The sequence below is a fragment of the Maylandia zebra genome, linkage group LG17, assembly GCF_041146795.1.
Source record: "Maylandia zebra isolate NMK-2024a linkage group LG17, Mzebra_GT3a, whole genome shotgun sequence".
Taxonomy (NCBI): domain Eukaryota; kingdom Metazoa; phylum Chordata; class Actinopteri; order Cichliformes; family Cichlidae; genus Maylandia; species Maylandia zebra.
This window is the reverse complement of record NC_135183.1, coordinates 29,661,010-29,674,961: the sequence shown is the minus strand read 5'-3', so window position 1 is coordinate 29,674,961 and position 13,952 is coordinate 29,661,010. Positions and strand designations below refer to the sequence as shown.

General features: G+C 38.9%; 1 protein-coding gene across 5 annotated transcripts in view; it reads left to right on the top strand.

The window, feature by feature from the left end:
• The window catches only part of cacna1c (calcium channel, voltage-dependent, L type, alpha 1C subunit), a 222,474-nt gene that overhangs the window by 163,778 nt on the left and 44,744 nt on the right, over nt 1–13,952 (top strand). For all 5 annotated transcript variants that reach the window (XM_076875492.1, XM_076875491.1, XM_076875490.1 and 2 more), the window contains exons 11-18: nt 3,363–3,453; nt 6,824–6,850; nt 9,215–9,375; nt 9,520–9,593; nt 9,682–9,833; nt 11,789–11,990; nt 12,190–12,310; nt 13,311–13,425. In XM_076875492.1, coding sequence (XP_076731607.1) covers nt 3,363–3,453; nt 6,824–6,850; nt 9,215–9,375; nt 9,520–9,593; nt 9,682–9,833; nt 11,789–11,990; nt 12,190–12,310; nt 13,311–13,425 — 943 coding nt within the window. The remainder of the gene's footprint in view (nt 1–3,362; nt 3,454–6,823; nt 6,851–9,214; nt 9,376–9,519; nt 9,594–9,681; nt 9,834–11,788; nt 11,991–12,189; nt 12,311–13,310; nt 13,426–13,952) is intronic.

Genomic DNA, 13,952 nt, shown 5'->3' with positions numbered 1-13,952 from the left:
CCTCCAGAGTGGGGATCAGCTGCCTCTCAACACTGTAAAGTAGTTTATTCTCTTCCTTACCCTTTTTCATGCACCAACCACTGAATGATGATTAAATATGAGGGCCATATATATGAATATCCTCCGACAGTGGAGACATGGAATTTTCCCCCTGATAACTACCCCTGCTGCTGGCAAAATTGCATGTCTTTATTACATTAAAATCTTTACAGTGTTTCATGGCCCTTTAAATTACTTGAGTACATCCAAAATGTAAAAAAAAAACAAAACAAAAAAAACCTCAAAGTCCAGGGAATAGGGATACAAGGAGAGAAATAACATTACTGTGCTGAGATGAAACAACTTTTGTAGGAAAGGATCTGCATCTGCCTGACTTGTCTGAAAAAATAACAAGAGGATGTCATCACAGAAAACAACTGGAGTGATGGTTTCGTACCACACGACTCATAAAAAACACTGTTCTTACTATTGTTAGTGATGTCAGAGTCCTCTCCTTGGTTTTTCAGATTCCTTTCCCTAAAGTCCCCCTGCCCCCCTCCTGCATCACTATTAGCCTTGCTAGCTGCAATAATGAAACACAGTGGAGAAACAGCTTTGAAATGAGAAATTTAACATTTTTATAAAATCAAATTACCAAAAGCCTGCATGAAAAGATTTGTGTTGTCATTATTAAGACAATGATACAAAGTAGAATTCAGTGTCTTTTGGGGGGTTTGTGTGAATTTTTAAATTAAATATATTTTTCATTTTTGTGACTGGAAATAAAATCTGTTTTGGTTTGCTGACAAAAACACCAAAACAAACACGAGACGCTGTCATAAAAACAAATTGTTGTGGAGGATGCTTTTTTTCAGAAATAGCGCCGTGAGTTCATGTTCAAGCTCACCAACACATGCCAACACTTTCTGTTCTATCACTTTTCTGTCTTCCTGTCTTCCCTCCTCTGCCCCTCCTTTCAATACTATATGTTCCTTTTCCTTCTTCATCTCCTTCCCTGTCTCTGTGTCTCAGGTCTTTGGGGTTTTACTCTAACAATAGGCATTAAACTAGTTCAGTGCTCCATTGAGGGGAAGGCACCAGGCTGCTTTTATATTTGAAAGGCTTTTAGCCTCAGGAGAGACCAGAGGGCCCTGAGTGCTTTTAACTAAGTAGCATAGCAGCAGGTGGCACGTGTCGAGGTGAAGAAACACACAGCGTGTTCATGGCAGAGGTATTCAAGTTGAGACAGACCATCGTGATCTCTACAGCACTAAACTCGTTCATCCCTAACCATGTGTCAAAGTACAGTAACCTAATGCACTGTTCACTCACTGTAGCTTACTTTGACACATCATTGGGCTTACAAGCCATCTCTTAGGATAACCACATAATGCAAACAGATTCCTTTGGCTCAGAAAGATACACTCACTGGCCATTCTGATAGGTACACACATATCTAATCAGCCAATGACAAGACAGCAACTCAATGCTTTTAAGCATGCGGGCATGATCAAGACAACCTGCTAAAGTTCAAACTGAGCATCAGAATGGAAAAAAAATGGGGATTTATGTGACTTTCAACATGCAGTGGTTGTTCTGTGCTGGACAGGTTAGTCTGAGTATTTCAGAAACCTGCTGATTTACTGGTATCTTCCTGCACAACCATCACTAGAGTTTACAGAAAATGGTTAGAAAAAGAGGAGATATCCAGCAGCAGTTCTCTGGGCTGAAATGCATACTTACATACATACTTTGGAGTAATTTTCTAAACATGACTTCATGACCTCGCCTGGTGGATTTCTCAAGTTTCAGTAGCAAATCTGCACAAAAGACCAACAAAATGCAGGAATACATGTAACTGGACTTTTTGGCCCAGAACCAATGAGTAAATGAAAACGATAATCCCAGTCAGAATAACATTATTAATATCTTTTTTTTTAAAAATTGGTGTTTGTTTGCAGGTTTTTTGAGAGGGTCGTGGTTAAGTGCTGATCATATTATTTGGTTTCATGCTGTAAGATCATTTGCACCAGTAGGTTTTACTGAAGATATCTTATTTTAACAAAAGAGGCATTGATATTCATATGCAGTACCTGGCTCTAGTGCCCAGAGGGTGTTACAATAAGTGTTTGAGGTGACAGTAAGGGGAACGCAGCTCATTCCCGCCAGCAGGCAAAGACTGACAGAAGCAATAAAAACCAATGTATCACTTCATATCAATCTCTCCAGCAGCCATCCCCACATTCTTTTCTCCCCTCTCTCCCGCTAACCATACCTCCCTCAGTGCCTCCATTACTTTCGCCCTCCAATCCTGCCTTTCTATTTTCCTTCATTTTTTCTTCTATTCCATCCTTACCTGCCAATTTATATTACTCCTGCCTAAGGACAAAGTGCCACATTTGCAGTGTACTTGTGATTTATATAAACAAAGAAAAAGCTTTCCACCTGTTTGCAAATCTGCAAAATTATCACTGCGGCGAGGAGTAAAACTGTACTTTTTCTTTTTAATAGTTTGATTGTTTTTAAAGACCAATCCCCTCCCCACACACCATCTGTAGACTACAGATAGACATCTTTTTTCCCCAACTCTTTGGGTCTTGAAATCACAAATAGATTTTTATCAAGTTTTAATCCCCTCAAAGTAAAGCAATCCCCCAGCTTGAAAATGGAAATCCTTCTAAATACCCCCAATGTTGAATACCCAAAAGTTAAAATCGAGCACAGAAATGGTTGACTAATTTCAAAAATTGTGGCGATGTCAATAAGCATGCTAATGCTTCAGCTTAGTTTCATTCACCACAGCAGCAATTGGCAAAATTAGAATTAGTCAACCTTTTCCTCAAGTGTTGTGTCTGTGCTACCTTTTTAGCTTTAGGCATTAAGCTGTGGAATTATATTACTTTGGTTTAGCACCACAAACTAACAAGGTTGCAAGGTTTGTGTCCCAGGATTCCTAACTGGCAACTTAGTGTGTAATTAGTGTGGGCAATCAGTGCAAAATTTGGGAATGGTTTTATTGACTCTAGGGTATGTGTATAGCCGTGTGCCTTAATTAGCAGGATTGAATAATGCTGACTTTTTCATTCCTATACTTCAACAGTGGTTTTAATTAGCTTGTATGCTGGTGCAAGATAACTCCGATAAAGATCAAATGTTTAACACCAACCAAGTGTCCAGTGCTCCTCGCTACCTGAACACTGGTTGCACTTTGTAGCTCTCAAGTGTGTTGTCTTGCACCTGTAAAATTCTACAGTGTTTTCCGTTGCATAATTATGATGTCCGACCCATTTCTCCTTCTGGTTAATTCATCTCTCTTTCTGTTTCTCTCCACATCTGTCAATTTTTTTCCCCTTTCTCTGCTGCTGCTCATCTCTGTCTCTCAGTGAGCATGCCAGCCAGCGAGAATGAATCCGTCAACACAGACAACGCCCCCGGGGGAGACGTAGAGGGTGAGACCTGCTGTACCCGGCTGGCGTAAGTATCTCACCGTCTTTCACAGACACACCTTTTCTCCTCCTTCTTTTCCTCAGCTTTCTCACCCATCTTTTGTCAGGTTTAAGGACAGATTGCATCCTGCAGTATTGTGCATGGAAGAATTGCCTCAGATTGCTTATATACTTTACTGATCTCACAAGTCTGTTAGACTACAGTAGCACAAAGCTGTCAATATATTCCACATGGATAAAGTTCTGTTAGAGTAAAATTGGATCGATCTGAAGGGGAACTAATCAGAGCTGCTCCTGGAAGTGTTTTTTTTTTTTTTTTTTTTTAACTTGCTAGTTTATTAGTAGTGCTGTGCCAACTGCCCTTTTTTCCACTTTCTTTTGGCAAACTGTTGCTAAGCAAGCAAATTGAGGGAGCAAAAACTAGTTGCTAGATCGCAGTTCCAGTTAAAAAATGATTTTAATCTCGTTTTATGGTTGTTTTCCTCATATCACAATTATAAATGTGCTATTGCTATCAGTTTGCGAACTAGAGGTTTATCATTTGAACACAGTTTTTAAGTTTATCTAGTTGGGTAGTGAGTGCACACAACTGCTACACATGGTACAAGGACAAAGCCAATCATTGCTTGGGAGCTAATGAATTTTGAAAAGCAAGACATCCTAACTACATCTAATAGTATTCCGTCTTTATTTTTTCTTTCATCTCTCTCTGAGTTTCCGTTCTCTCCCTCTCTACCCACTTTTCTGTGTTAGCTGTTGAAGTGCTTTCTTCCGCCCCTGTGGGAGCTCACAAACAGCTGACTCATTCATTCCCGCTTCGCGCTCTGCTTTCATTTTTTACATTATTCAAACAAATGTGTTGCTTTCTTTCTTAGACACAAGACAGCACAGGGGCCGCGACCCCAGCGGACTTATTTCAGTACACACATGCAAACACACCTGCATAAAAAACTTGCTCACGAGCAGAAATGCATTACACAGAAACTTTAATCTTAAATTTAAACTGATTCACTCTCAACCGCAGGAGCGATAAGGCTAGTTGGCACACGTGGATGGCACACTGTTGTTTATCTGTAGTCTCACTGTCCATCTGTTATTTCATCTTTGTTATGTTGTATGTGTTTATTTGTGATCTGTCAGGCTAAAATAAAAAAAAATAAAAGGGTATGTTATATGTGAGGCTTAAGCTGGAACCAGAAATGAAACATGGAATAATGAAATGCCAAATAAATAAGAAACCAGCAATTTGATACTTACAAATTAATTTTGTAAGTAAACTAATTTTCTATTACATTTCACGACATTACTTTTTTTCTTTTTCACAGTTTCTTTTTCTTTGTTGTCATAAAGTAGTAAAAAGGTTCTGCTCTTTTGTTCAAGAACACAGATGTCTCTTTCCTTTACTAAAATTAGTAATTAGACAATTATTTGATTGGCTATGTTGCCTCACTTTAGTCACCACTAACCTTTGAGGACATGCAGTTCTGGATTACGTTTTTTTTTTTAATTAAATATTATTATTGGCTACGTAACGGTTTTTCCAACTACTCACGTTGCCAGTCAGTGTAATAAAGATGATGTATTGCAATACATCCTCATCCCAGGCATTACAGGCTATGGACATCCATGCCATGAAGCTCCAAGTGTACAGTATCTGTACTGATTTTAATGCCAGAGGAGGTTTGGAATTCTGCAAGTGTTGAGTCAGCAGGGTGTTGGTGACTTTTGCACACTACACACCTCCGCACTCGTTCATGGTCTGCCGCTTTATGGCTGCAGTTTCTAAATTCTCCCAGTTTGCAATAACACCACTTTTAGTTCAATGTGAAATATCTAGAAAGAAAGAAATTTTACAAGCTCACTTGTTGCAACAGTGGCTTTCTATTATGGTACCATGGTTGAATTCAGTGATCTCTTTAGAATAACCATTCTTTCACAAATGTTTTAAAGGCAACCTGCATGGCTAGGTGCTTTTAATTCAGAGATTAAGATGTGTGGCCAAATACTTTTGACCACATAGTGTAAGTGGCCGTAGCTAAAGTCATTTATATCTTGCTTGAACTTTCATTTGCTGATTTGGTTTCTTTTTTTAATCTTGGACTATGTTTATATATTTTAAACTATATTTATAGACTCAGGAGTTCTGCTACTCCAGCAGTTTTAACCAAACCGCATTAGCTGACATGCTGAGGATTAGACGGGTCAGAATATTTAGGAAATAAATGACATAATATTTGCTTTATTATGTTGTTTTCTTGGCGATCAGTAATGCCCTTGGTGTTACCATTCATAACGTTTAATTTAAATTTACATATCCAGAGAATGATATGTAGTGTACCCGTGTCAGGACTAGAAATATAGCCCCTTATTCTTTCTCTGTGAGATTTCAACAAATTTGACATGGAGCATTCCTCCCAGTATTCCGGAGGAAAGACTTCAGAGTATGTCAGTTCTTCTTCACATCGGCATGGAGCTGTTCCTCACAGTACAAGCTACTTTAGCACCCACTGGTCTCGTAATCAAGACGGACACATGAAGACAAGAGATGTGTGTCCTGTCAGCTCCCATATCCAGTCAGTCAGTTTAGTCTTTTGTTCAGTCAGTCAGTGAAAACATTTCATTGCTTCGGTCAGTGAGCTCGTCGGTTTATTTATCTGCTTTTACCAACATCAGAGTAGTCAGTGAAAACAATCCAAGAGAAGTTTTAAAAAATGTGGATATAGTTAAACTAATCGTGGTCATTCAGCATCCCCACAGATTTGTGATCAAATTAAATATTTAAAGTCATAAATTGAGTGATTCTTTTTTTTTTTTTTTAGTTTTATTTTTTAGATTAAAATTTTCCACCATGGGGACTCTTCTCTCAAAATGTCTTCCATAATCTCTTGTCCTCAGTTATCCATGTTGTACTTTTTCCCGTTACAGTGGTGAACAATCAACAGACATTTTGTTACAATAATAAATGACGTTTCTTTTTCACACCAGGATTGATTGAAGGAAATTCAAACTCGCAGTTTGCTTTCTTTTGACTGGATGCCACTGTATGTGTGTTTGGGGGTGATTTGTTCAAGAGAAAAGCAGGAAATATAACGGCAAAGTGCATTTTGTTATATTGTACCCAAAATCTGTTCCCAGTGGGTGCATAAAAATGGACAGGCCGTTTTTTTTTTTTGTTAAAAGCAGATATGTTCTTTGATCATCCTGTGGAGAGAATCAGCAGTTTTTGTGCTTGCGTATCGGGGAATGTTTGAGGTTGATCAAGAAACATATGCCAAGACATTTGTGATAATAAGGGAAGCTATTCCCCTTTATCCCTCTCAAATCACCCCTTTCATGTGCACCTGTCTATATGTGTGTTATGTGTGTATGTATAATCCATTCTGTTTTCTGTGTTCCAGAATTAGGATCTCCAAATCCAAGTTCAGGTTAGTACATGTTGTTTACCATAGTCTCTTAATTCACCTGCTCTAATGTCTCTAATGCTGTGCTATTTAATTGGTCAACTTTATTTTTTACAATTATATAATTACAATTATATATAGAGATGTTTTGAGGCTGTAAAACCCCTCACTACACACTTTACACACTGTTCTCAGACAGGCATGAACTTTTTCACACTTTTCACTCTTATTTATAGACCCTCAAAGTTCAAACCTTTGTAGAAAAAATATGTCCAGTATTACAGAATGAAACCAAAGGCACCCGCGGTTGCCTTTGACGGTGCAAAGCATTTCGTTGACATTGTTGTGTTTGTTGGGGAGAAAACGTACAAACAATTTGACAAGCTGAACGCATTCTGTACTGTACAGAAGACCCACACAAGATTGATTGACAGTGGTCTACAGCCCATCAGGACGCAGAACACAATGCGCTGTCAAAAAAACAAAAAACAAACAAACCAAAAAAAATAACCCCAAAAACCATGAAAAATTGCACACACAAAAAATCCGTGAATCAGCGATGTCGCGAAAGGTGAACTGTGTTATAGCGAGGGACCACTTTACTCCTCAAATAATACACTTAGACTATTTAATTTAATTGCGAGAACAATAAGTTGTTGTTACAGTGATGGAGAAAAAGCTTTTGATAAGGTAAACTTTGGATTTATTGAATCATTCTATAACTTCTGTATACCACATCATTAGCCACTGGCACTACGAATGGAATAATCTCACAAAATGACACACGAAACAGGGGTACTAGGCAAAGATGCCCATCACCATCAGTCTTCTTTTTTCTTTTTTAATTGAGCCACTCATAGCGCCTACAGTATCTGTCAAAATAAAAATATCATCTGAATCCCAACATCTAATAATAACCTCAAGATTAATCTTTATGCACACGACATTTGACTTTTCATGCAAAATCCATATTCATCACTACTTGAAACAATGAGCATTATCAAGGAATTCTCAAAAATTTCCAACCATTCCATAAAATGGTCCAAATTCTTCCACTGATATCTCCATAGCGGGGATGAGACAACGAACTAACTATCCCTCTGTACACAAAGTATTTGAAAAACACTAATGTTTCTTGAATTGGAGTCACGGACACGATAAAAAACTGTAGCGTAACGATGCATGCCTGCTTGTGTTGTGAGTGTGTCTCATGTAAAATTCAGTGTGAGCATCATGGCAGAAGCCAGTGTGTGCCATAAGTGACTATAAAAAGCACTCACGCACATTTAAACAGAAGACTGATGCAACATATATAGGCAGAGGGAGAAGATTCTCTGGTGGGCTGTGTTGATCTGTTTTAATTAGAGGAGTCACAATTGGATGAAAAATCCTCTTGCATGTTTGCTGCGGTTGACAAATGGGTCAAGTACGCATAATGCAAAGACACCCACATGTGTACAAAATCATGACAAAGTGACTTACAGTGTTTATTTGGAGAAAAAACAATTAATTGCTCGTTCTTTTTTAAAGCAATTCATTCCATAAATATATAATCAGTGTCTAGGCTATTGAAATTATGTGAAAATCTTAAGTGAAATTCATGCGTCACTACTTTTCCACCTGTAGGCCAACAAGACCACAAGCTGCTCTTCGTTAGTGTTTTTGATGTCACTTGACCAGAATAGGACAATTATGAAATTACAGTCGACACCTTATCAGTATATGAGCGTCGAAACACCCTTTGAGTGGAGTTTTTCCACACAGATGTGACTGCGAAGTTTAACGCTAGCAATTATCAGAAACAATGACTTTAATTTCCAACATGAGAGAGCATTCAAGGTGCAAAAGACCTGACCACAGCATAGAGGAAGATATTAAAATCACTAAATTTAAAAAAAAAAAGGGGGTTGGCATCCTAAAATGAGCTACTTCTCTTTTTAAAGCATTGTTTTCCTTTGTGTTGTGAGACACAATACAACATATTTCACTTTAAATTTGCCCCTTCGATCATTTTTAGAGCGCAAATGTTCTTTTTTTTTTTCAAACAGTGCATATCTCATGCTCCAGCACAGCTCTTTGTACTGGTTTCTCCTTTCTGTGAAACGCCTTTGAGGATGACTAACCCTCGACCACAGACCGAGGCGTGATGTCATCACTGTTTTGTAGAAAACCTAATTGACTCTTTCTTGTCCTTCTTCCACTTCCTCTATTTGTTTTTCACCATTCGTTTCTTTCTTTTGATTATTTTTCTTGGTTTATCCTATTGCTCGTGGGTCCTTTTCTCTTCCTTCATCTTTCCCTTTTCCCACCATTCTCTGTCCCATCCTCCTACCTCTCTTTTCTCTCCCACCTTTTCCCAACTTATTATCTCTGCTTCTTCCTTCTCAGCCGCTACTCTCGGAGGTGGAACAGGCTGTGTCGAAGGAAATGCCGGGCAGCAGTCAAATCACAAGTTTTCTATTGGCTGGTCATTTTCCTGGTTTTCCTCAACACTCTGACCATTGCCTCTGAACATCACCAGCAGCCTCAGTGGCTAACTGATGTACAAGGTACATTGCTCAACCCACACACATGCACACAAAACAGTAATATGTCTGATCTGGGCTTAATTATTGACCTCTGTGCAATTACTTTCTTTGGCATTATATTTTCATCCCACACTAATTTTACTCCCCCTTTATTTCCCTCCCCAGACATAGCCAATAAGGTTTTGCTAGCACTCTTTACTGGTGAGATGCTGTTGAAGATGTACAGTCTGGGCCTGCAGGTAGGACACTGTATCACTGTTTTGTGTTAACATTGACCACATTCTACCCTTTTTTCTACCTTTAACGTCTGCGTTTTGCTCCTCACAGGCCTACTTTGTTTCACTCTTCAATCGGTTCGACAGCTTCGTAGTATGTGGAGGGATCCTTGAAACCATTCTGGTGGAAACAAAAATCATGTCTCCTCTTGGCATCTCTGTGTTACGTTGTGTACGCTTACTCCGAATCTTCAAAATAACCAGGTTAGTGTAGACCTTAAAGCATATGCATTTGATAAGCAGAAGTTATTCCTTCAGTCCTCCAACAGGCAAGATACTCACCCAGATACCTAATGCTATACTGAACATAAAGTAACATCTTTTTAATAATAATAATATATACTTTATTGATCCCCGTGGGCAAATTCCTCTCTGCATTTAACCCATTCACTCAGTGAAGTAGTGGGCAGCCATGGGCACCCAGGGAGCAGTGTGTAGGTACGGTACCTTGCTCAGGGGTACCTCAGGGTAGCCGTTCAGTGGATTCGAACCCCCAACCTTCCAATCATGGGGCCACCACTCTACCTACTGAGCTAACACTGCCCCGTTTTACAGTGTTTCTATACCAGTGGAGCCTTAATTTTGCATTCAGCAAAGCGGAAACAGAGGATGAAGAACTAACAGGTTACAATAGGTCTGTGATGCAATTACCAAAAACAACAAACAAACTTGGATTTTATTTTGCCACAGTAATCATTTAGTGAGAATTTCCTATTGTGACTAGTTTACATACACTCATTGACCGCTTCATTAGGTACACCTCGTTATAACGGGTTGGATGCAGTTTTCCCTTGAGAACTGCTGTAATTCTTCAAAGCATAGATTCAGCGCTGTGCTGGAAACGTTCCTCAGAGATTTTGGTCCATGTTGACACGATAGCATTTGTCAGCTACACATCCCGTCCACCACATCCCAAACGAGCGCTATTGGATTGAGCTTTAGTGACTTTTGAGGCTAATAGAGTCCAGTTAACGTATTGTCAAGATTAGGAAAGCAGTGGGAAATGATTTGAGCTTTGTGACGTGGCGCCTTATCCTACTAGAAGCAGTCGTCAGAAGACACTGTGGTCATAAAGAGATGGACAGCAACAACAGCCAGGTATTGGACTGGATTCAAGGAAGGATGGATCTATGCTTTCATGTTGTTTATGCCAAATGCTGACTCGACCATCTGAATGTCGCACCATAAATCAAAGCTCATCAGACCAGGCTGACACCAACAACTATGCCACATTCAAAGTCACTTAAGTCACTGCATTAATCAGTTTAACAGGTGTACCAAATACAGTCCAGTGATTGTATATTGGCTTTTTAGACTTGTCAAGGTTTGGGAAGCATAGGGGTGAGGATCCAAATACAGGATTTCAGAAAGAAACCTTAATAACAAAGCAAAGTTTTCAATAGTAGCTTTCAATATATGTAAACAGGAGTAAAAATTAACAAGGTCTAAGAACAAAAAATCAGCACAACAAAACATGCAAAGGCTACACACAGAGAACACACTGTGACAAAGACTGGACTATTTATACACAAAGGGCTAATTAGGAAATGAATAACAGGAGGGTAAAACACCCACACACAGGTAAAGACAATGGCAGAAAGGCAGATTGGAAGAAAAACATACACAGGACGCACAAAAACACCCACTTGAAAACGGAGTAACCAAAACACTCACAGAGATCAGAATCAGAATCAGAATCAGAATGGGTTTATTGCCAGATGTTGAGGTTTACAACATTAGGAATTTGCTGCGGTGCTTCAGTGCAAACAATAAGAATTAAAGTGCTATGTAGAAAGAAAGATATGTGCATGAGATATACATTAGATATATACATACGATACGACGGTCACATTAACATGAAGACAGAGACAAAGGAACTCTGGAGGGCAAACACATAAAACAGAAACACAGAACAGAGGGAAAAAAACAATAAAGGAAACACTGAAAAGTTCAATCCTACAACTGAAACACTAAATCATGAATCCAGGATGGCAAAACATAAACTTCTTAGCAGGAAACTCCGGCAGCACTGTTAAACTGAAACAGAAACTATCAGACTCCCTTCTAGTCACTTCTAAACTATAAAGAAATCAAAACAGTCAACCTACCAAATATATTATAACAAGACTACCATTTCAACTAAATTTCTCTTCCTTTAGATATTGGAACTCTTTGTCCAACCTGGTGGCATCCCTGCTGAACTCTGTCCGCTCCATCGCTTCCCTGCTGCTCCTGCTGTTCCTCTTCATCATCATCTTCTCCCTGCTGGGCATGCAGCTGTTTGGGGGAAAATTCAACTTTGACGAGACCAGACGAAGCACGTTTGACAACTTCCCCCAGTCTCTGCTCACTGTGTTTCAGGTAATCATGCTCCACTTTTTCTCGTGAAGTGTGTCCGGCCTCCATTGTCACCTTACCTTTGTCCTTGAATGATACAAAAAGTGTAAATTTTATAATGTTGCTTAATTAAATGTAATCTGTCACTATCACGAGGCTGAGGCTTCTTTTAAATGAAAATAAATTTTTATAAGATTTTGTTTACTGTCTTCTGTCTCTACAGATCCTGACCGGAGAGGACTGGAACTCTGTGATGTATGATGGTATCATGGCGTACGGTGGTCCAGCTTTTCCTGGCATGCTAGTTTGCATCTACTTCATCATCCTCTTCATCTGCGGAAACTGTATCCTACCACAACAGGAGGTCCCCATTGTCACAAAGCACTTGCTCATAGGGAATCTTTTGGTTGTTCTAGATTGTTGCAGAGTCTTTCTATTATAATGTCAGGTCCTTTTAGATGTTGGTGCTATGTAAATACAAATACATGGAATAGCTACACCAGTAACCCAGGACATGCGGGCGTGATGCTTATACATGTAGAATTTCAAAATAAAAACATGGTGAATCAGATCCAGTAACTGACAGTCAAATTTGTTTTCTGACAATCTTTAATCCTGTCATCAAATGGATACTGGTGTTGCTGATTGTGATTTGAATCACTGAGTCACATCTGATATCTAACCCCTTGTTAAGATGCAGTTGCAGGGGAAAAGAACACATTTTGCATGCAGATGCTTTCCCTAAAGCTAAAAGATTTTAGTGCGGGCCACTGAGCGTCTGTACTTAAAAGTACAGAGTAGTTAAAAATGTGTTTTTCAGATTAAATTGTTACTATTCATCAGCTTAGCCTGCTGAATCCAAAGCCAGTGCAGGATTAGTCATTTGGCTTTGGAGTCTGCATTCATTGGTTTTGAATGCTGTTTATCTGATCACTTCAACATAACAGTCTATGAACATTAACTGATATTTTTTTTTGATTTATTGATTAGCATTCAAATAAAGTGAATAAAGAAAAAAGATTACCACAAAGCAAGAAAGCACAAGACAAGGCTAATCAAAAGGTACTGGCTGAAGCATATGCTTATTACGCCAACCCTTTTAACAAAAGATGTTTTAGCATGCAGCTCCTGTACACAGGGCTCAAAGCAAAGAATAAAACAAAGCAAAAAACAAAACAAAAAACAAAACAAAACTCACTTTTTAACCCAAGCTTCAAGTGGTCATTACAGTAACTGTAGGTTTTGGCTTCCTTTTTTAGCCCCAGGGGTTGCCACCTGTTTATAGCCAGCTTTGTTTGTGATCTGATGGGTCAGCAACATCCTTAACATCACCCCTCTGAACAGATATCCTGCTGAATGTCTTCTTGGCCATTGCTGTAGACAATCTGGCAGACGCCGAGAGCCTGACATCAGCCCAGAAAGAGGAAGAGGAGGAGAAGGAGAGGAAAAAACTGGCCAGGTAAAGCAGAAAACTGAATGGAGGCAGTCAGACAAAAAATTGTAAAGGGATAGAGGGAGATGTTGAGACCCGGCCAATCCAAACAGCACCCAGGGAAAACATTAGCTTGCAGCATCTTGGATAGCCTATTATTTCTCAAGGTGAATAAGGATGCTGACACTAGAAGCTTGAATTAAACCACTAAAATTGCTTTTTCATACATAGAATACAAATATATTATTTGGCTTTTCTCTACAACAGTTTATTATTTTTTTCAGTGTCATTGCAAAGATTAATTCCCAGCAAAGATCAAAGTTGAGTTTAAAGTGCAGCTGAGAAAGAAAGTGTTCTTTAGCACAAATCATAAAAATGTATTCTGCTTAGTTGCAATCTGTATTAATCTATGGAAAAGGTGCAACAGAAAATTGTAATTTTCCTCACAGCTGAGAAAATACCCCCTATAATTACACGTCTTTATGTTGTCCCTCTGATGTTAATTTATGTATGGAGAAGGGAAGATGCTAGAGTTGAGGATCTTCTTGTTCTCT